This window comes from Mus pahari, chromosome 15, assembly GCF_900095145.1.
Source record: "Mus pahari chromosome 15, PAHARI_EIJ_v1.1, whole genome shotgun sequence".
NCBI classification, from domain to species: Eukaryota; Metazoa; Chordata; class Mammalia; order Rodentia; family Muridae; genus Mus; species Mus pahari.
The window spans coordinates 34,334,689-34,353,522 of NC_034604.1; the positions used below are offsets into that span (position 1 = coordinate 34,334,689).

Genomic DNA, 18,834 nt, shown 5'->3' on the forward strand with positions numbered 1-18,834 from the left:
ACTAGACATGTAACTTGTCAGAGTTGTAACTTGGTAGTGCTGAACAATATTACAGCCTAATTCATGGGATAGTTTTCAAATGAGGTAATTGATGAAGTACTTAATGCCCACTTCCCAGAAAATACGTGACTAATACTACTGTTAGTTATTGATGGTAATCATTGTAATAATTAAAGGCAGGCAGAAGAGAGAGGGATTTGAGAATGAGAAAAATTAAATATAGGATACTCTGTCCTAGAAGCTATGACAAATGTTTGGAAGGAGACCAACATAATAATTTGTGCATTATACTATGTTATATAATATACATTAGGTAATTCATATAATAATAATTATTATACCCTCTAAGTATCTGATGGCCTCATACCTTGCAGGCTAGTGTAGTCAACAGTGATACCTGGTTTGTCATGTACCACAGCCGTCAGGGCAGCTGCTCTGGTAGCCTCTCCACTACTCCCGGCACAAGCGAAGATCTGAGACCCTGATAGGTTACATGCAAGTTTGAAGCAGGAGCTGAGTACTGCTGATCTTCAAGATGGCAGCCTCCACAAGTTATATGTCGCCCTGTACCTGATACTGGGGTAAGTCATAGGGAGGCTCCCACCACCATGTACTCTTGGAACTTTTGCTAAGTGGAAGGAACAGCCACGGGCACCTCAGTGAACGGTGACACTGTTATTGTGCAGCAGGTGCTGACACAGGATAACTGGGGAGCTACAAGTTTCCTGCGAGACGTGACCTACTGTGGGTGGCCAGAAAGACCCCTCTGAGGAAGTGAGAATGGCCTAGAAGAGAGCCAGGGAAAGAGGGCTGTTGGATTCCCAAGGTGCTGAGGATCAGGAAGAAAGATACAAGGCCCAGAGGTGAAAGAGCAAAGGGCAGTGGCAGAGAATCACCTTGATGTCACTGGTGCATAGGACTTAGCAAAGGTGTCTCACAAATTCTTTCCTCTTCCCTTTGGATCATCAACTTTTAGTATTACACAATATATGTAACATTTTTACCACATCAGACATTGTGAAGACTATGGTCGAGCGGTATAAATACATATATGGCGTACACCTGTCACCCCGACCATCTGCAAGTGTTTCCTTTTGCAGAACCTAAACTCTGCACCTTGGTACTATCGTTCCCTTGTCTTCCCCTATTCTGTGCTGCTCACGTTATGTCCCTGAGTCTAAAGTGGAGTATTGCTGTAAGTGAATCAGACAGTATTCACCCTTCTGGCTGGTTTGTTTCACCTAATGTAATGTCCTAAGATTCTGTCCATGCTGTGTTTGCCAGGAATCTATCTCTTCTGAAGGCCGTGCAGCATTCCACTGCAGGTGTAGATCGTGTCTTGCTGAGCCGTCCATCCTCCCACAGGCTCCTGAATGTGTTGTAACAGTGGTGAAGAGAGTGGTCATGAGGGTGGATGTGCAGATACCTTGAATCCATGCTTGTAGTTCTTTTATGGATGTGCCTAGAATTAGAATTACTGGACCAGATGACAGTTTTGTGTGTAATTTTTGAAAACCCACCATACTTCCCGCCAACAGCTTTCAGCTTGAAGATTAAAATAGAGAGGGGACCTTGGGTGGATTTTGAAGAGAGTAGTATTGACTTCCAGGGGAGCTGAGTAGAGATGTGGCTGGCTGTGTACCTGGTCCTCAGAACACCTCTGCTTAGAGTGCAGACTGTGTGCACAGAGCCTCTCATCTCTGTTTCCCCCACAGCCCTACTCTGTTTCTCTAAAAAAAATTTTAGGATCAAGTGGTTCTCTGCAAAGTGGGCCCAAAGTTGACAAAAGTTGTTCTGGCCAATAGGGACATCTTAGCAGGCATCTGTGTCCATCCAGAAACATGGACATTTATGCCACCAGAAGCAGGGGCAAGCTATTCATACTCATGGATCCTTGAGACATCTTGGGGGAAAAAGCATAACCTGGATTGGCACCCCTTAGCTGCCATTTTACCAGTCTGGGACTATAAAAAGCATTTTGCCAGCCCCCTTCCTTTTAATTTATCTACCCAATGGCTTTATTCTTACACCACTTGAAAGCAGCTCTCTGGCTGTGCCAGCCAGCCATAAATACTATTCTGTCACATTCAAGGGTCAGTTCATCATTTTACCAAGTAGACAGCCATATGTATGGTAGGAAGGGGAAGAAGCGGTATAGTCTGATACATTGCTTTCAGAGGTAGTCACAGGGTCCTTCTTGTTTCAGCTCAACAGTCTATGTCATGGATGAAGGATCAACCTTTCTCCTTTCATGCCTTTATCATAGCCCTGGGTGACTCTGTGATACGTCTGTATTCATTTTTATGGGGTTTTCTGAGGAATAAGGATACCTCTTGTCATTGATTATGTGGGAACAGCTGAGAACCATGGCTAAGAGGATAGGCTCTACTGACTTAGTTCCATCCTGCCTGTATGCACACAAGTGGCTTCTTCACTTCTCATTGTCTCAGGGTCTACGACTGTATAATTGTGGCCAATAGAGTGCCTATCTGAAAGCGCTCTAATGGAGGGCAAGTGGGGCTATAAAAATTACTCTTCAGATATATTACTTTGTTAATTATTCAAAGCTGGGAGTATGGCCATTCACTAAATAACCATTCCCAGGAATTAATATGACCATGCGGGCCATATAGAGCTACTTCTGTTACTCTTTCCGTTGGGGACAGCACAGAAAAGCTGTATTTATGACACTGATGGACTTTCTTGGCAGAATCCCCCAACACCCTCATACTAGTCCCACCTCAGAAAGTCCAAGTGGCGACGAAATTGGTGAAAGCAACCAAGTCAAAAACCCTGGAAACTTAACACTTAGCTGGTTAACCACAAAATAGCAGCTTTGTTTCTAGCGAATCCTCAGCCATCCTCAGCCCAGCCTTGGGGCTTCCCCAAGAAGGTGTTAGCAACTAAGGTGATATTTACTGTTGCTCCATCTCCCACCCACTCTCTCACTTTCAGGAGTGTTAGCCCTAAGCCTGCCTGCATCCTCTACAGGAGGCACTTCAAGGTCATCCTCCAGCTTTAGTCTTATAACACTTGAGAAAAGGGAGCCATCCGTGTAGAAGCACCCTGAAAGATGGAATGGGAAACTTAGTTTGAAGGAACAAGCTTGCTGCAGCTGCAGTAGACACACATGTACTACCCTGAGAGAGTTGGTTTTGCAGGGTGGTGAGCTTAGGTTGCTTGTTAGTTAGGTTAGGGCATGAAGCTGTTGGTGTCATGAAGTAGTTCTGCACCTCTCAGCCCGTGGTGCCAAAGATGCTGATGAGCAAGGAAAGAAAATGAGTGTGTGGTTTCCTGAACATTTCTATAGATTTCAAATGTGTCGTGTTTTTTGTTTGTTTGTTTTTGCTTGTTTGTTTTATAAAACACAATGGGTTAAGTACTTATCCTTGCCCCCAAACAAAGCAGCTATTAAACATGACTGCAGTATGGCTTTAAACTGGTACCTGCTGTGACCCCCTCCTGTGTCCTAGCACCATGATAGTAGCAGCTGTCCTCTATTAGGCTGATAGACCATGCCAAGAGACTGACTAGTTACCTATGCTATATCAGCCTTCCCGGTTTATTTGGTAGGTGTCTTCATTCCTGTTTCCTGTCTGAGAAGGCCATGTGACCTGAGTTTCATCCAATCACACTTTCTCTGACTAACCAATGGGTGTCCATCTCCCTCTGCCTTATTTTTTTTTTCTGTGTAGAAATTGGTATTTGCACACTATGTTCCTTGCAAATTGTAGTTCTTGGTGCAAAAGTGGGTTGCAAAATCAATGTAGTAAATTTTAAAAGAGTATATAAAATATCAGATGCATCCCACTTACTGTTGGGTATATGTATGCTGTGCATGTATATGTGTGTTGTATGAAACATTTCTTATGGCCAGAAAGATCCAAACTACTAATCTAGAGTTATTATAAAAGCGAAATGTACATCAAACATTCTAGGGCTTTTTGTAAAGCCTGCCTCCATCATCCTTTGGGTCTGAGGTTCTGTATTAGTTGGTACTGGGGGTGGGAGCAGGAGGGCAGCAAGGGCTGTTATTAGAGGTTTATTATAGCCATGGGATCTGTGGAGACCCTGCCTGCCACTACCACATCATGTCCAGTAGACATAGGCACCCAGGATTCAGAGACAGCCAGATTGCAAACCTTGCTCTAGGCTTACAGGTGTTTGAGGCCTTTGTGGCACTCTGTGGTTGTAAAGAACATAGCACTTACATGGCCCTAATTCCCATTTCAACTCAAGGAAAACAGACGCGATCTCTATGTATATGAGAGCCTTTCTTAATAGGCCTCTAAAGGGGTTGGCTACTGTCTTGCCTGTCATGATGCTCTCTGTATTACAACCCCCTTCATCTGGAAGTGTTTTCCCTCTTTCTCTCTCCCAAAGGCTATCAGATCCAGACTATCTAGCTAATTTCCCTTGAAACAAAGATGACAGGAGTCCCTCCAGCAGGCAAACTGAAACATGTTCGTCACTTGCTAACTGTAATCCAGTTGCATAGAACATAGGGTGAAGATTCCAAACAACTTCCTTGAGGGTCACAGAAGGAGCAAGGGCTTCCTTCCCTACCCTGACAGGTGAACTCCTCCCCAGCACCCTCAAAGATGAGCTTACCATGTTTGTGGAAGGCACCTCAGCAGAGTAGCCCATGTATGTGGACACAATGGGCTGAACGGCACATGTCAATGCAGAATTTAACACATAAGAAGCATGTGTGTGTGTAGACTCTAAGACAGGATTCAACATAACATTCTGAACGGTGTGAGGAGGAGCCCAGGCAATACAATTAAGAGAACAGAAGGCAGGCTTAGTGTTTTTATGGATCTCACTAATGAATGAGTCCCGAGGCTTCTGCTGGACCGGCTTCCCAGCACCCTGCCAGCCTGCTTCCCACACATCTGTAAATCCGTCAAGCTATAATTCATGGCTGGTGCCAGCAGAAGCTGAGGTCTAGGCCTTCCTCTCTGGAACACATGGGGATCTCAAGTCATTAATAATTCACTCTGGAGTAATGAACAAAGCTGTACCAAGTTGTGAGCCGAAGTTATCAAGTGACAGAACAATTTATTTCTGCAGTGCCCAGATATAATAGAAGCAATGAGAAGGTACAAGCTTGTCCCTGAAAAGTTTCTCGAGACTTTGATCAATGTGTTTTAAGTTCCAGAATAAAATGGATCATTAAATGGGAAATGAATTTGTTGGATAGCCTCAAGCCTATTTATATTCAGAGTTGCCAACCTAGAATTTCTGTACTGTTTTTCCAAATGCCTTTGGACCTCAGGGCCTGCAAATCAGAGTAATTATTACTCATTAATTAAATCTAAGAAGTGGAACACAGCCTGAGACTTTGAAAAGGGAGGTACAGGGATAGTTCAGGTGCAATTATCCCCACATTACTGATACTCATTAGACATTTCTCAGTTGGACTGAGAATATTTATCTTAAATCTACCAAGAAGTTCCCATCATGCTTTAAGTTTCATCACATGCCATCCTGCTTGTTACTGGTTCTGTCAGGTTCAGTACCTCAGTCTGTGTTCATTCTCATGCTGGAGACGCTGTCACTGAGTGAGAGCATCTGTCTGAGTCTGGAATGGAGGAGTAGGAAGAGACTGGGGCAGGTGCAGAAAGCAAGGGACTGTGTGAACTGAGCCTTACAGAGAAGATTTGCCAAGCACAGAGCTAGCAAGGACGTTCTAGGCCAGGGAGTGACATGGGCAAGGGCAGAAAGGTGTGAACAGAGGAGGAGGGTGGTAGAAAATTATCTTCATCAGTGCACTTCTCACTCATGATCACATTCAACCCGAACCACGGGCATGAAGTGGGCGTGCTGTCCACTCTCACTACTCCTTTTAAAGAGAGGAGGGACCCAACACCTTCATGTTTGCTGAAGTACATACATATTACTTGTCAAGTGACCCATGACTGGAAAGTAGCAGAAACGCAGGGGGAAGAGATGCTTTTTCTATGAGTATCCACAAGTGTACATCAAATCTAAAGTAACTGTACATATCCAAAAGTGTATATCAAATGGTAAAATTGGTTGAAGTAAAATTTCAGTAAAGACTGGGTTTAGAAGCAGACATTTAAAGTAGGCGAATCCTTTCTCCTGCATAATGGAAGTCTACAGGAGAAACAGCGCAGGCATTGCTAGGCTTGCATGCAAGATACTAAGTGTCAACAGTGCTGAACACTGGGGACCTCAGTCTATGGGAAGTGTCTCTTCCCAAATTTCTCTCTAGGTTCGAGTTAGTAATGAATAGCTTCCTTCTTCCAGCAGGTGATTAAGGAATCTTCTAGTATTTTCCAACAGTGCTGAATGGCACTAACTTGTGTATTGCCAGTAACCCATTCCTTCGTTTTTATTCAAGGGGCTTATGAACCACGGAATTTTATAGCTTGGGCATGGAGTTCAGATATATGTATTTTGAATATTTTTTTAACCTAAAAATATGCATGTGTATTTAGCAGATTAATCTGACATAGCCACTACTGACCTCATCCCTTCTTTAAATGTTGAACGTATGTGCAGTATAAACACACAGATAAACAGTAGTCCATTTTTTATTTCTGTCGATGCCACATGTTTTCATTTAATGTGAGCCTTGTGTTTAATCAAATGGACCTTTAATACTTAATGTTTAGAATACTAAATTTCCTGACATGGTTTAAATACCAGCTCTTTCCTTTTGAAAGAAAACTATGTCTATCTTTACAAATGAAAAAAAACTAGGAACTTCTTGGTCTGCATTGGAGACAAAGCAGAGGGGAAAACCCCTTGATGGCTTAAGAAGCAGCCAGGTACAGAAGTTGTAATCAAGACAGATGGGGAGTTACCTGGACTCAGAGAGTAGTGACTTGGGTGAACAAAACTTCACCACCTAGTGGATGGCCTTGGCTGGTTGGCTGGCTGTTTTAGGCCAAGTGGGAATCATACCCTGAATTGAATGCTGAATGAGCTCTGTGAACACTGTAGTTGAAGATACAAAAGAAAATGTTCTTTGATTCATGGCATCCAGAGATGTCCCGAGTCTTGCCTCCTCTAGATGCAGGCAGAGAAGCCAGAAGCACCCATGGAGGTGAGCCGTCTGGGCGTGCACAGCATCTCTCACTAGTTCTTTCCCCTTTCCAGTGTTGCTAACAACCACAAGCAGAATTTGATGACTGTGGCAAACCTGGGCGTGGTGTTTGGACCCACCTTGCTGCGACCTCAGGAAGAAACAGTGGCGGCCATCATGGACATCAAGTTTCAGAACATTGTCATCGAAATCTTAATCGAGAACCATGAGAAGGTGAGGCAGAAGTGGGCCCTTGCGGCAGAGGGTCGGGTGTTCAGCTCTGTGGGTGGGGCCACTGGGCTTGACCTTCAGACTTGGCTAGATTTGCATTGCTACTGGCATTTGAATGGTGATGTTGGTGAAGTCACTGATTGTCATGGTCCTGGTGGTAATAAATGTGAGAGTACTGGTGGAGGTAACCGCAGCGGCTCTTAGTGGCTCTAGAGGTGTGGGGATGGGTAGGATCTCATTGAGTCCTTATTCTGTATCAGGGACTGGGTTGAGCACTCTTTGTTGCTGTTCCTCGTGACATCCAGTGAAGGGGTACCGTTTACTTTTTACTTGATTATCTTAGAAATGTATGGGCTTGCTACTATTAGATATGCTGAAGTTTTCCCATTTGTGCTGTATTTTTCCTCTAGTCTGAATTTTGATTATGTAGATAGTACAAGTTTCATACACATGTTCATGCATGTATTCATGAGTGTGCATTTGAATGTGTTTATATATGCTTATTATTATTTAAGGCACTGGAGTATCTGGTCTATTGTTTGTTAAAATATTTTTTCTTAGAGAGCTGTATAAAGTTATGAAGTGCTCTTCCCCTCCAGCTCTCCCTGGACTCCTCAAGTATATCCCCCACTACCTTCATGGCCTTCTCCCTTAAAATCCAGTTTAGTTCAGTCAGTCATTACCTGCATGCACAGCAGCGTGACTACATCTGCCAGAGCACGTGAAGCCTCCAGGAGCCGTGGTCCTAAAGGAAAATAACCAAGCTTTCTCCAGCTGCCATCAATGCCAGCAGCAGCTCAGTAGCCTGGGAGGCCCCGCCCCTCTTCCTTGCTGGAAGTCTGACTAGCTTGACCTTGCCAAGGGAACACAGTTACTAAGAGCTCCCAAGTACAACAGTGTGTCTCAAGACCACCGCTCACCCCCGTTCATCATGAAATTCTTTAACACCATTTTAGGCCTGCTCAGTCTCATTACTCTTAATAGCAAATCCCTGAGAAGCCGCTCGGAGCCTCTGCCAACTACCCCAGGTGGCTTTTTCACAGACATAACTCTGGAGTTTGATTTAAAAAAAAAATGATACATGTTCCCCTTCCTAAATAAAACCTTTGCCTAGAATGAGTATATTCATGCAAAACAAATTTAGATTCTGGCCGTTCCTTGCACACAACAATATTATGGAAAACAATAGTGCAAACCATTGTCAACTCTGGTCTGAATTTTGACAAGGGCCTCCTAATTTGCCTCCTTGTTTCCACTTGGCCTGTTTATTCTGACACCACCTGCCACAATGACTCTCCTGACGTGCCAAGTCAGCTCACATCAGTTGTGCACTGCCTAAGCCGTCCAGCGACTCCAGAACTATGAACCAGACTAAGTTTCTTTTCTACCAAAAGTTACCTAGCCTCAGGTATTTTACTCTAGTAATATAAAGTGAGCTAACACAGTTTACACACGTTCCAGACAGTGCCCGTGAGTGTAGAAACTTCCTTCTTTCTGAGCTCTTTTTACTGAGAACCTTCCTTTGTCCTTCATAGGAGTCTGTGATACACCTTCAGATTGGCTAGGGAAAGCATTGGAGCCCACACAGACACTGGGTCTTCAAAGGTCTGGAGCCTGTTCCAGCTGATCTGGGAGGGAGACAGTATTCTACAAAGTTATTAGGAAGCAAATGTCCCTGAATAAGAAAAGATAGAGCAAAAGAATCCATAGGATCCAGTACTATCTGAGGATCCTTCAGCTTTCCTAGTCCATGCTGATAATACATACTGATTTTATTTTATTTTTTAATTCAGTTGAACTGATGGATAGTGTTAATAAATATGGTCCAGAAACATAACTTGATAAAAATAGCTTTTACTCACAACTTACTCACAAGATACTGTCTCAGCAGCCGTGTAGCTAACACCTTACTTAATTTTCTTAGCAGTGTTCAAGAAAAAAATTCAGCATCTTTTTCCATCAGGAAAATGCAAGTTAAGACTAGTTTGAGATTGCATCTCAGTAAGCTAGAATGACTGTCATCAAGAAAACAAATGACAAGAAATGCTGGCGAATATGGGGAAGAGACATCCCTATACACTGCCCATAGACTTACACACTGGTGCAGCCAGTGAGGATGTGGGACAATAACTGCTATTCACTGCCCGTAGACTTACACACTGGCTGCACCAGTGTGGACATCAGTAGGTAGTCTCTTCAAATGCCTAAGAATAATTTTCTACCAGGGACTATACACCTGGCATTCTGTGGCCACTAGAGAAGAACAGAATTGAAAGTGTTTGAATTGAAAGCCCAGAGAGCAAAGATCTTGACTCTCAACACATTTCCTTTATAGTAATGGTTATTTCTTTAAAATTTCCAATTCTATATGACTAACTCCTCCCCAACTCACAGTTTAACCTAAAGGCCTAAACTATCAAGTAGACAAATACTTAGTATTATAGTAGAGATAATAGTCATGTATCTAGTTAGAAATAAAAACAAAAACCAAAATATTACAGCTATCGTCTGAAATGCCCCAGTTACAGAAATTTAACAATTTTTAACAAAGTTTTCTTTCCAATCACTTTCTAAGGGTTAACGTGTCAATGGTTTTGAAAGTTTTAGATGCTGAGGAAGAACAGACACATGTCAAGAGAACACATTGCCTTCTTACTATGCTTCAGGCTGGTTGCGTTTGGTACAGTGCACTGTTCAGTTCCAACACACAGTAGGAGGTTGATTCCCTGCATTATGTGACAGTTTATGGCATTTTTTTTTTTTTTTTTTTTGGATGTGGCTCTGGAGAAGGTTTCTGGAGAAATAGGAGGATGCCTCTGTGCACACATGCCTGTGAGTAGTGTGTGGTGCTGCCGTTAGCATCTGTAAAATTTGAGCGTTCCCTTGAAATATATCATCAGTGGGCTTTGGGAGAGATAAGAGAATTTTTTTTTTTTTGGTTTTTCGAGACAGGGTTTCTCAGTGTAGTCCTGGCTGTCCTGGAACTCACTCTGTAGACCAGGCTGGCCTCGAACTCAGAAATCCACCTGCCTCTGCCTCCCAAGTGCTGGGATTAAAGGCGTGTGCCACCACTGCCTGGCAAGAGAGTAGATCTTTAACTACCAACGGGCAGAAGTGTATTCTTTTTAATATATGTTAACTCTTGGCCTCATGTGCCAGAGATGAGCTAGCAACCATAAATGACCTTACTGAATATACAAGGTAAGAGCCCAGCTCTGTGTAGCTTGTTTCCTCAGTGGGATGATAGGCACCCTCCAGGTAGTCAGTGCATTTGGGCCCTCTCAGTTGCCTTCATTTGCCCTTGGGAAAAAATGTTGATGGCACTGAATTTATTGCACTCCTCTCTGACTTTACACACAAATTGCATATTAATTAACATGCACTTGGTTAATCTGCAACTGGCAGGTGTTTGGCATTTGCTTTTCATTTTCTTAATATTTGACATTTGTTGGTATGCAAAATTAACACTAGTAATGATAACATGTGCCCAGATTCACTGCAACCATCCTGCTGTTCATTTGGATTCTGTCTGTGTAAACCTGAGGAAGCAAGGCAGAAGGACCTGTACATCAGAACACAGTGCTTCTTCTCTGCCCTCTAACATTTTCCTTCTTAACAGCAGCTGCTGTGTGCAATGCACTATTAATGTAGGGAGTTAGTCAGTTTGAGTACATAGTTACCCCTATTTAACTCTAGGTAAACTAGCAATTACTTATATTGCAAAGCTTTTTAATATCCCTCAAATGGGGCTATGGTTTGATGTTGCATTTTATATAATTTTTCTCTATTAGCAGAGGTAGTAGGAAATTAGGCTCTTTCTGGAGATAGGGAAAATCACAGCTTGTGCGCGCGCGTGTGCGCGCGCACACACACACACACACACACACACACACACCACCCTTGTATGTGTGTGTCTTTAGTTACTAAAGATAATGGTTCCTTTTGAGGGATTTTAAGTAAAATTCTCCAAACTACTTTCCAAATTATTGATCTCTGCCCCACCCCCAAGTGCTGATACCAGCAGGGTTTAAGATTTCCAACTGTCCTTTAAAAAACAAACAAACAAACAAACAAAAAACAACTCTCTATAGCTAGCTATAGCCTCTGGATTTGGCTTCTTCAAGTTTAATGACAAAGAAGCCCTGCAGTGGCTTGCCTGAGTCACAGGCTTGAAGTGGCTGGGCTTCAGGCTCCAACTGCCCTGTGCTTCAGCAGATCCAGAGAGCAAAGGAGCTGAGGCCCTCCCTTCCCCAGGCGAGCAAGCATTCTGGTGTAACCTGAGACCCTGATGAATTTGTGTCTCAAGACAGGTTCCCAGCATCAGTTGTCAGCTAGACTGCTACTGTTGTGCCTCCTGATCACCAAGGCTGGAGAGTGATTTATTGTCATCCCAGCTATAGACGCAGAAGCTCTTCATCGTGACCTCATTTTCCTCCTATAAAAACCACAGCACATAATAAAGTGTACAAGGCCCACTTTACAGAGAGACTCCTAATCCTTTTAAATTGCAGGGGCATGTGACAGCCAGGATTAGCCAAGGTGTAAAACTGGGGGAGCAAGGTAGCTAAGAACAAATTCCGCAAGTGTCAGGCTCCTCAGCATCAAATGGGCCTGAAAAGAGCCCCAAACCCCTATGCTCTTCAGGTCACATACTGGGGGGGGAGGGGGGGGAGGACTATGAATACTAACATGGCTGCAGGTAGGTAAGGCTGATAGTCTGTAAGGAATGTAATTAAATTTATGCCTACAGATTGAATTCTCATGTTTTGAGCACAAATAATTCATTTTCAAGACCTGCTTTTTTTTTTTTTTTTATCTTATTCTTATACTTTATGTTTCTGTCTCTCTGACTTTCAGCTGCTCTGTCTCTGTCTCTCTCTTAAATAAAAAAATGTCTTTTGCACAGCAGAGGCCAAAGTGCTAGGTGCCTTAGCCCTCACTGTGGTCCTGGGCCTTTTTATGGATGAGACATTTGGAGGTCAGACACTTACATAATTTGCTCAAGGGCACAGACCTATCAAAAGCCTAAAATCTCATCTGCCAGACCACAAGGCTTGTGATCTTTATGTTCTGTTATCTGTCTCTCAGAACACTCAAGAAGGCCTAGCTAGCTAGGTCTCAGTCCATCAGGCCGTCTAGGTCTTTCTCTAGCTGTGTGACCTTGGAAAAATGAGTTGATTTTTGTGAGACTCACTTTCCTCCTTTTCAAGATGTCAGAAACTGCATCTCCCTGGTAGAGTTACTGTGAAGGGAGTCATTCATGCCTTTAAGCCAGGTAAATGTAACAGCATGGAAACACTCAGTGAGTTTTATGTTGCTAACATTTACACTACAACACTTCTTGCCTGTGCTTTACCAGTGTAATGTTACTCATTTTATATTCTTTGTCTTTTCAAAAGGTGTACAGTACACAGCAGGTGTTGTGTGTTCTTTACAAGGGAAATGGGCTCAGAGGGGTTAAAGACCTTGTCTGAGATAACACAGCTAGGAGGTGGCAAAGCCAGAATTTGACCACAGGTCCCTCTGGCTTCGAAGCGTGCTTGCTTTTACACATCACAGTACTTTAAATTCCCTTCTTATATTTGATATGGTGATATGGCAGTGCGGCAGCTATAATGGACAGTAAGGTCTGGTGATGGTGTGTGAGTGTGCCTCAAGACCTGGTGTTCGCCCGAGGCTGGCTGGCTGCAGAGGCCAACCCTGACACTGTCCTTCCTGGCTTAAGGGGAAAAAGTAGCCTGGTGTTTATGGATGTGTTAATTCCACTCACAGGGAACTTGAAATCGGGAGACTTGGAAAGGTTCCTCTCAGTTGTATTTTTATTTTATAATTTTATTCTCTAGTGGCTCCTGGCAGGGCCACAGTCTTCCTAGCTTTTATGTGTAAGGCATTCCTGATTAAGTTGGAATTAGTTTGTAAGTCCGAGAGCATGAGCAGGACACTTGGGGCACAGAATAAAGCTGTCCTCTTTGTGCTAATTTGGAAAGTCTCTGTGAAATGAGTACATTGTTCCCAACACGTGGTAGACCTTGTAGATTGTATGAGTTAATGCTTGTAGATTACAGGGTCCTTTGTATAGCAGCTTTCTTCACGACCCGAAGAAAACTTCATTTGTGCAATAGAACTGGAGTGACCCACAGAGCTGTGTAATTCAGACTCATGAGAATTCCAGCTTAAACTTGTATCGCAGACAAACCTTTGGCATGGCCAGAAGATAGCTGGAAAATCATCTGGGGTGTATTGAAGTGTTCAAAATGAGCAGCAGCCATGTGGACAGTAATTTCTACATTCTTGCTATATATTCCAGGCTTTGAACTCAGTATGTAGCCCAGCCTTGACTTGAACTTGCAAAGCAAACCTTCCGCTTTAACCTCCTGAATATCCATATTAGTCCTGTACCACAGTACCAACACCAGCTTCTTACTCGATGTTTGTGTCAAGGTGGTTTCATTTACAAAGGTGCCCTTGCATTTAGGAAAAAATACTTGTATTAAGAGCATGTTGGCCCTGTGCCTAGCACTTTATATTTTGCAATTGTATTTGATTCCAAGGACAGCTTAACAGAGTTCTTTAGATGCCTGTATCTGGCTCATAAACAGACCCATAGAACTGGACTTTGGTGTTGAAGTGCCTACCCATGGTAAAAGTTCTCTTGTAGAGCAGATTGTGGTCTGCTTACATAACTTTTTGAGAAAATAACAAATGAGCAGAGAGACATCCTCCTTTCTGTGTTCCCATATCACTTCCTACTGTGTTTGTGGGGCAGTCTTTCATACATCTGTGTAAATATGTGTCTTACTTAAAACCTAGTCTGTGGCTAAATGAACATCTGCCACAGTTCTTAGAAAGAATAGATATTCTCTTTGTTATTGACAATTGAATTTAAAATGCAACCTGCTACCTTCTCCCATTGCAGTATAGTGGATAATGGATATATCTTTCTTCATTAGGAAGAAAGATAATATCTGGATGCAGAGGCAAAGAGTTATGGGAGGCTAGTACAACCTGGCCTGTCCCTAACTCTGGATTCGTTACTAGATGCTCTCACATGGGATTACTGAAGGTACTGGGCCAGAGGCAAAGGGGTGCTAAGAGATGCCATTACTTGTTAACAATCCATTCTCATGGGACTTGGGCAGTTGCTTCCCATGAAGTTTGGCTGGAGAGGATGAACTAATTGATTGAATGGCTGCTGCAACCCCAGGGCTTCACTGCTGGTCATTGGACCCAGCCACAGGGTAGGGTTAGAGATGGCTCTTGTGAAACGGTCATGCCGTGCCCTAGGCTGAGTTGACCTTCAGCTTAGGGAGGAGTCATGTGAGATGCCCAGCTCAGAGCTCAGCTGGCACAAGCACACATATCTAGAAGCCATCTTAACTGTCAATGAGAGTGCTCATTGAGATGTCAACTGCAGAGTGGCCGAGGCTCAACATGGGTAGGGGAAGAGGGAAGGAGAGCTTCTTAGAGGTTACAGCTCTCGGGTTCAACAGTAACCACAGCCCCTCCATTTTTCGTTACAGTATAAAGGCCCCAAGAGATTGCAGAAGTGAATGCTAGTCAGTCGGTTTATTACTAGGGGCTCTGGTTGCTCTGGAGATGAAAGTTTCTTATTCTTTGCCTAACCCTTGCCCCAGTTGATCTCAACTCTATACAGTTGCTCAGATTATCCTGTTTCAAGTTTGAGTCTAATAGAGAAAATGTAACAGTGTGGCCTTCCTTCCCGATAGCTGTGTTTGGGAGTGAGACTGCCTTAACCGGCTGGCTGGCATCATCAGAGCCAAGGATCTGCCAACCCTGAGAGAACAGCTGTTCCAGCTGAAACTCTCATAACTCTTGTGACTTAGCTTCCTGCATATCAGCTTTGGGCTTTGCTTTAAAATATATACACAGAGAAGAGGACCACAAGAACAATTGTGGGATCCCTAGAGCCAGCCATAAATGAAGGGGATGGAGAGGGCCACCATCATCCTCCTACAACTCTGACTGCTAGAAAGAGGACATCCAGGAGGCTAATGTCACAGTGTAAGAGGTTATAACAAAAGGATCGGTCAGTTTTAGTATCTTAGTAAAGTTGAGGTGCTTATGTAACCCATTCAAATCATCTTTGAATGCTGCAATATAATGTTACACAAGATAAGTAGGGTATAAAACTATGTAAAGGATATAATCTCAGCTGTGGAAAAGTGTGTTTAGCATTAATGAGAATTCATACAATGCACTCAGCTCTATGCCTGGTGTGGCAAATACTTAGTAAATCACAGCTACTGGACTGTAAATCCTCTAACCACAGGGAACACAATTGCTTCATTCACCACTACACTTAGAGTGCCTCTGCAAAGTGGGTGTTCAAAAAGAATTCTGGTGATTGTTTGAATGAGTGTTATTATCATATGCATTTACAGAGGCATCTAAGAGAAGGGGAGCCTGTGTTGTCTTCTGTAATTATATCTATAACTTCGACAGCCTCATTTTTATATGATTTGGTAAAATGCTGGGACATTAGAAGTGATGTAGAATTGCTGAGAACTGAGCGAGTTGCTTATAAAGCACAGATTGCTGTGCCTGGCATCACAGGAGCCACAGTAAGTGGCTGCTACTTACAGATTGTAAGTACATGTAAGTACTGGCCACAGGATAAAGAACTTCTATAGTAAGGCAAGTAAGAGTTGGTAAGGTTTTAGTTTCTCTTGCATTGATGTGAATTTGGTATGTGATGTTCCCCAAAGGCTTGCATCTGAAACTATTACTTAGGGAGTTCATGAGACTTTCCGGGGTGTTGAGCATATCTGGATGAGGGGTGTTGAGCATATCTGGATGAGAACAGATTTTGGGAATTATCGACACGCCCATTTCCTCTAGTCTGTCTCAGATTTCTGATCCATTGAGATGTGAACAAGCAACCCTGTGCTCCTGCTGCCAGAGCTGTGGGTGCTCCCACCAACATGACTTCCAAACTGTGATAGACAACACCCTTACCTCAGGCTCACACTTGGATAGATGGCACCTCACCTCTCATCCACACTGTGATAGACTATACCCTTACCTCACATCTGTATTACACAGTAGACTGTACCCTTATAAATTGAACTGCTTTGCCTGGTATTTGTCACAATAATTAAAAAAGTAGCTACTACATGTGGTCTTAAGTAATAACAACAAAATGATGTTTTAAAAAATTTATAAGGATACAAAACCTTAAAAGTTATAATCTGTAAATAATAGAACTGAAAGGGATTTTCTTTTTCCTTTTTTTAGACTTTTGTACATTTTCCAAGTTGGTACATGTATGCACATGCATGTGTGTGTGTGTGTGTGTGTGTGTGTGTGTGTGTGTGTGTGTATTTATCAGTCAACCACTTCCATCCTTTGAAATAAGATAAAGTTCACCTTCACAGTTAACACAGAGCTGATGAAGGACTAAGGCTGTACTCACTGAGGATAGTTGGTGAGGAGGAACAATGTTCCCTGTTCCATGTCAGTTTGGGATCATAATTTAAATATGTCTTATGGTCTGAAATAAAATTGTGAAGCAGTTGTAAATAACTGGGGACGAGACCCAGTGAAGGAAGGAAAGATGTTTGGATAAATTGGTTCTAGACAATCACAGTAAAATGTCTTCACTGTTAGCAGACAGTGGTTCAGATTATCTCTGTTTCTTTTCAGTGCCTTGTGTACATCAGAAGGGATTAAAAGGAGACCTGAACTTTAGGATCAGTTACTGGAGAAAGTGCCCAATGCTGGTTCCTAGGAGTGTCTCCATGGAGACCTACAGATGCTGGAGGCCTTTCCCAACTTTTCCTCCCTGTTCTATGTCACCACCATGCTCCTGGTCATAATGATGCAGGCCTTGGCTTTCTTCCTAGCTCATAGAACTGTGTAACTTCTTGTCACCCTGATGTACAGATATTCAACACGGTGCCTGATGTGCCCCTCACCAACGCCCAGCTACACCTGTCCCGGAAGAAAAGTAGTGACTCCAAGCCCCCATCCTGCAGCGAGAGGCCCCTGACGCTCTTCCATGCCGTGCCATCTACAGAAAAACGTGAGTCTCTGCTCCCAGGGACAGGGTGATGTGTGGAGACATCCTTGTTGCCTCCATGGCTTGCTGTGGACATCATTAGACTTACTGTGTGCTGCTGGCCTTTGGTGTCCTAACGGCTCTGTCTCTTCTTTGTGTTGACACCTTAAAATATTTAGAATCAATGACTGAGCCAGAGAATTAATTCCTCTCTCTTCCAAGTAGAAGAGAAATAACACCACAAATCTACCAAAACTTTTTTATCTCAAGATTTCTGAGTTCTTTGCAATAATTGAGTACAAGGCCCTAAAGAATACAGTCATATTTCAGTTTTTGTGACAAGAAACATGTGTCCTAGCAGTTGGAAAGCAGAGGCAACAGGGGAGGATTTCTGCAAGTCTCAAGCTAGTCTGATCCACATAGAAGGTACTATGCTAGCCAAAGTTTCCTAGCACCAACCTGCCTCAAAATAAAGAAGAATCCGTTAATCCATCACGGGAGTGAAGACCTCATGATCTATTGGAGGTCAGCCAGTATTGGCTTTAATTCCAGCTTTACCATAGTAGAGAGATTTGCCTCCTTCATCCTCAGTTTGTTTATCTGTAGGAGGGAAAATAGTGCTCACCCTAGAGGGTGAACCTGAGAATTAACAAAATTATTCATTACAGCATCTGACATAAGGCTGCTACACATAAACACCAAGACCAGTCCCAACATGCAGCTGACATTTCCATGGTGCCTTCACGGTCTAGGGATATGAGAATAAGGCCTTGTCTGTAACCTGTTCGTGCTTGAGTGAGAGAATTAGTGCCCTGCTTCTAGCAGTGATGTTCATAGAGGCGTGTGTACCAAGGACATTGTATGGCAGAAAGCTCCAGAGGGAAGTCTGCCCCATAGAAGACTTTTGGTGAGCCTCTGTCCTATATTCTTGCCGGTTAGGGACAGTGGCTTCCCACAAACTCAGATTGTTGTAGAGATCAGGGACTGGTCCTGTTCTGTTAGCAGAGATATGTGCAGGGTAGGAACAGAGGCCTTAAACTCTGCTGGACAGCCTAGGGCTATTAATACATGTCGGGTGCCAGCCTCAGGATCGGTCCTCAATGGGCACCTGGATGGTGACGGTGACTCCTGTGACTGTGAAGCCTGATCTGTGTGAGCAGAGGCATAGAGAGGGTAGCAACCCTCTTACCTCGGGAAGGAAAGGGCTCATATCTGCATGGGGTCGTGTTGTTTTCTCTCTCAAGGTTTCTGTCCTTTTATAATGAAAAGTAAAGGCCTGTTCCTTATCATAACTCATAAAATCAAAGCGTTTCTGCCCTCAGAACCTCATTGCATTTAAAGATGTTTTGATTTCCTGTAGTAAGACCACACCTTGGGAGTTAGCACCCTTTGGATTGCATCAAATACTTTGCTTTTATAAGTAAAGCTACTGTTACCATTCTTATATTTAAATCTGTTCATGTCTACTCAGATCATTTCCTTCATATCATTTCCTAAAAGAGTTCTTAGGCCATAGACATGTTGGACTCTG

The 18,834-nt window shown here is 43.2% G+C and overlaps 1 protein-coding gene and 1 long non-coding RNA gene across 5 annotated transcripts in view; one reads left to right on the forward strand and one right to left on the reverse strand.

Moving 5' to 3' along the window:
• Arhgap26 (Rho GTPase activating protein 26) overlaps positions 1 to 18,834 on the forward strand; it is a 384,946-nt gene that overhangs the window by 282,055 nt on the left and 84,057 nt on the right. For all 4 annotated transcript variants that reach the window (XM_029546942.1, XM_021214449.2, XM_029546941.1 and 1 more), the window contains exons 18-19: positions 7,129 to 7,288; positions 17,189 to 17,327. In XM_029546942.1, the coding sequence (XP_029402802.1) occupies positions 7,129 to 7,288; positions 17,189 to 17,327 (299 nt within the window). The remainder of the gene's footprint in view (positions 1 to 7,128; positions 7,289 to 17,188; positions 17,328 to 18,834) is intronic.
• Positions 1 to 18,834, reverse strand: part of LOC110333058 — a 59,625-nt gene that overhangs the window by 35,056 nt on the left and 5,735 nt on the right. Inside the window, exon 2 of the long non-coding RNA XR_002381058.1 lies at positions 1,220 to 1,369. This is a non-coding gene — a long non-coding RNA (uncharacterized LOC110333058). The remainder of the gene's footprint in view (positions 1 to 1,219; positions 1,370 to 18,834) is intronic.